This window comes from Gekko japonicus, unplaced genomic scaffold (genome assembly GCF_001447785.1).
Source record: "Gekko japonicus isolate JY-2015 unplaced genomic scaffold, Gekko_japonicus_V1.1 scaffold1888, whole genome shotgun sequence".
NCBI classification, from domain to species: domain Eukaryota; kingdom Metazoa; phylum Chordata; class Lepidosauria; order Squamata; family Gekkonidae; genus Gekko; species Gekko japonicus.
Genome location: NW_015165302.1, coordinates 219,827 through 224,333, shown reverse-complemented (window position 1 = coordinate 224,333; position 4,507 = coordinate 219,827). Strand labels below are relative to the sequence as shown.

The window sequence follows — 4,507 nt, the reverse complement described above, 5'->3', positions numbered from 1 at the left end:
AGGGGGGGAATGGACGGGGGGGAGCTCCGGACGGAGAGGGGTGGCGGTGGTGGGGGAATGGAGGGAGACCTCCACGGGGCATCAGGCCACCGCGTTGTTAGCCCCGGAGTTGTTGTTTCTTTTGCGTTTTTATGCGCGGTTTTATAAGCATCCAAAGCGCTTTTATATATCCGATCCGGTTTCCCTTTGCCCCGTAAAGCCGGTTTACGATAGGAAAGCCATTGAGGTGGGCTTTAAAAAAGGTATCCTTTGGAGGGGGGAATTAATTGTGACGGAGTGGTTGATTGGGAGCCTGGGTCGCTTCGGGGTGTGGTCCTCTTAAAGAATGAAGAAAGAAACCCCCTTTCCCTTCTGAAACGAAGCTCCAGTCTGCGAGGGTTGGGGAGAAACCAGGACTGTTCCTGGTGCAAAATGGGGTTTGGAAGAAACCTCGTTCCAACATTTTTTTTAAAAAACCCCTCTTTTCCTGTTATTGCTGTAAACAGCAAATCTATTTAAAGGGAAATATGGCGGTTTTCTTTTACTCCAACTCCTTTTGGTCAAAGTTATCCAAAGTGATGCCGGAGCTCCCTGGGTGTTACCTCTTGGGAGGAGGGGGGGGGGGAAGAGCCAGCTCTCTAGCTGGTGAAGTTGCCCGAAGGAAGATGTTGGATTTAGAGCCTCTTTTGGAAGAACTTTTTTCAAACCTGGAACAGGTCGGGTCAGATTCTCTTTTCTTCTTCTTTCCCCCTTCTTTCTCCCCCCCCCCCAACTCTCCAGCCATCCCCCAGCGATCCCGGAAAAAGCGATGCCCTTACACCAAGTATCAAATCCGGGAACTCGAGCGGGAGTTTTTCTTTAACGTGTACATTAACAAAGAGAAAAGACTTCAGTTGTCCAGGATGTTGAGCCTGACGGATCGACAAGTGAAAATCTGGTTCCAAAATCGAAGGATGAAAGAAAAGAAACTGAACAGAGACCGTCTGCAGTATTTCACTGGGAACCCCTTGTTTTGAGAGGACAAACTTTGGGGGTGGGGGTGGGATGGGGAAAGGCAGAAAACATCTCCTCTCTCGGCTCGATCGGCCAGATGAATTTGGAAAAATCAGGAGGTTTCCAGGCCAGCCGCCCTGCGGACACAACCGGTGCCATTTTTTCCATGTTCAGCAACGTTGGTTCTTCCAAGCACTCCTCGTCTGCGGGAGAGGTCCAGGACTTGGCGGAGCTGATTTCTCCTGAGGGGAAAGAGGGTAAATCCAAAGTCAATTTTCTTCATTTTCGTTTTAAATCACTCTTGATGTTCTTCCCCTTCTCCCTTTCGGCGGGTTTAAGTCCAGCGCAACTCAAATGTATATGGTAGTTTAAAAAAAATTGGGTTAAACCTGTTGGTGCCATTTTTTTTTTAAGGAATACCCGTTCTGACAGGTTTGTTGAAAAAGGTGGTAATGTATCTGCGGTATATATATCTAGATATATCTATGACCCTGTATAGATATATCTCTGTTGCTGTTGCCATATGAAAAGCATGGGACGCTGTCTTGTCGATGTGAATAAACGGTTGCTAGAAAAGTTGGACTTGTATTTGCCGTTTGCATTCTTAGCAGAGCCACCTTTGGAAGAATCATATAACTTTGTCCCTGAGGGTGTCAATGGGAAGTGACCCACAGCAGAGTTCTGCTCCGACCCCAAGGCTTTCCTAGAAGCCGGCAGTTGGGGCCTCCACCCCGAATCCTCGCTAGCTCGAATGACCCTCCGCTGCCGAGCCCCCCAGGGTAGGAGAAGCCCCAACATGGCTGCCTGCTTGCCTTCCCTTGTGAGACCTTTTCGCATCCCACCTTGGGAAGGGAAGGATCGGATCCGGTCGGATTGAAGCACGTGCGCAAAAGCTCTCCCAGGGCAACCCGGGAGTATTCGAAAATGCCTTCATTTGATCTAGATCCATCCCTATTAAAGGGTTCATTAAAAAAAAACCCCTACCCATTCTTTCCCGATGTTTCCACCTACAGGAAAGGATTAAAAACGTTGCCCATTTTCAGCAAGTCTTTGCATTACGGAAGGCGACCTATTCAGACGGGGGGAGATAGCTAAATTAGGGCATGTTTTAAATGCCATTTCTGGCCAGGCCAGGCCTACAACCCAGCGGAGCAAAAATGGAAGTCTCCACGTGAAGGGAGCGCCAAACTCAGTTGCCAACTTAAATAAAAAGAAATCGGTGCGAAGAATTCGATTGGGGGCCCTTCGCTCCGCTTTCTGTTGCCTGACCTGGCTGGCTGTTTACAAAACCTTGAACTGTCTAGACAACACCATAAAAGCCCAGGGTCTAAACAGCTTAATTGGCTTATATTATACACCTTATGGTAGGCCAAAAGAGAGAGGGAGGGAGGGAATGATTTCCGCCACGAGCAATAAAGAAGTGGGGAAGGAGATCTGGGTTTTTTAAACAAAACGGGAGAGAGTCTCGTTCCGTTTGCGCCCGTTTAAACCCCACACCGGAGTGCTAAAGAGAGAATATGCCGAATAAACCAACTCTAGACAAGCAGGGCGCAAAATTAAAAATTTGGAAAAATCTGAAGCCAGAAAAGCATAAGCCTCTGCCTTTGAACTTCCAAAATGTCAAGGTCGTCACCTTTAACCTTTCTGAATAATTAGGAGCGCGAAAGGTTCCTTCTCCTCCCCCCCCCCCCGGTTTCTCACTCCCCGCTTTCCCCTCCCCTCCCTCCGTGTGTGGGTCTGTGTGCGTCTCTCTCTTTCTCTCTCTCACACACATGCATACACCGCCCGCCCGCACACTCACCACACACGCCCGCACACACACAAACACGCTTCTGACTGCAGAGCGATCCACATCAGCGCACCCATCACCCTTTCCGGCCGAGGGGTCCTTGCCGTTATAGAGCCATTCCTAGAACGATCTCTGCCGGTCATTTCCCTCGGCAGGAATCGCTAATTTATTGCTAAAAAGACCCCCAAAACACCCCTTCTTCATTCGCCCCCCTTTATAAACTAATTTCTTTTCTTTTTAGGACTCATCCTTTTGTTCATGAAAAAGCACAACCCCCCATCCCCCCCCCCCGAAAAACTATCCGTTTCCTATTAATTCTCTCGGGTGATCTGAATAGGGACATCAGATGAGTAGTAACAATGCATATATTTGTATTTTAAAAGGATGCAACCCTATTCTAATAATAGAAATTCTACCACGGAATGTAGTTCGGACCAAAAAATGTGATTTGCTTTCCATAGGATGGACAGAGAATATAGATTTCTTTTTTCTTTTCTTTTTGTAGACACTGTAAAATTTCCTCTGCTTGAGAAATAAGATCTTGAGGCTATCGAAGACTTTCAGCTATCACGCGAAAAAGCAGATATCTGTTCTATTTGTCAAATATCTGCGGTACTTGTAATTGATCCAATCCGCCAGAACAACATTTCTCCTCTAAACATGAAAGTAATCAGACATATTCCTACTTTTTAGGATAAAATAGAATACCACAAAGGCATATTTACTCATTGTAATTGTTATTTATTTCTATTTTTTCTTCTTGTTCCTATTATTTTTAAAAGAATAAAATCTTTTTTTCAAGATAAAAGGAGAAGAATAGAACAGACAGATTGAAAAACCTCCATGTGCTGTGCAGCTAAATTCCACAAGAGGGCGCGCTAATATTCCAGAATGCATAATTGTCTTGCTGCTCCATGTGTATTTCCTCCCTAATAATACTGCTACCAATAAAATACCTAATATATAAGCAACTATAAGATTTCAGGGCTTGGGAAATGAGAAAATAAAGCATAAACAAGATTTATTAAACAAGTAACTCACAGTCGTGACATGATCTAGACGTATTTTATTTTTAATCTTTTACCATACGGAACATAAGATTAAAAAAAAAACCCAGAAAAACGTATGATTTTTAAAGAGGAGTTAGTTTATCTCTTAAATTTCCTCAGTCGAATGGAATTCTAATTGTTTCTTTTGAAAGTGTTAGAGTAACAGCCAACGAATACAAATCTCCCTAGCTCCTATTTAGAATATTCTATCAGGTCTTCAGTTTCAGGAGAACGCAAGCAGATAACACAATTTTACAAAATGTAGAGAGGGGTTGTTTTTTTTGCTGTTGTTACATAATCGGTAGCTGATTTGGGGTGTTATGGTAAGGAGCAGCAATTTCTCTGAGGACAGCTTTGTTAACCAGAGATAAGAACACTGTTTTCTTTTCTTTTCTTTTTTTAAAAATGAGAATTTTCTCGTTACCTTGAGCCTCAACGGAGAAACTAGATTCCCGGTTAAAAGAACACCCGAATTATTATTATTATCATTTCTAAGAACAGAAGGTCTTTTGAGGAATTTCATCTCTGACATTCTCAATTGAATTGGCCACCTTCGGTCCTTCCCACGGACTCGTTTTGAAGAATAAGTTTTTAAAGAAGATCAGAGGTAGAGTTTCACCGCTCCGCCCGTCGTAGAAATAACCACTGATAATTAGGCAAACGTGTGGTCCAATCTACCAGACACATTCAAAGTCAT

The 4,507-nt window shown here is 44.2% G+C and overlaps 1 protein-coding gene across 1 annotated transcript in view; it reads left to right on the top strand.

Moving 5' to 3' along the window:
* The window catches only part of HOXD11 (homeobox D11), a gene marked incomplete at its 5' end in the record, with an annotated part of 1,864 nt that extends 552 nt beyond the window's left edge, over positions 1–1,312 (top strand). The window contains one exon of the mRNA XM_015410411.1: positions 760–1,312. Coding sequence (XP_015265897.1) covers positions 760–995 — 236 coding nt within the window. The remainder of the gene's footprint in view (positions 1–759) is intronic.
* Between the last annotated feature and the right edge of the window lie 3,195 nt (positions 1,313–4,507).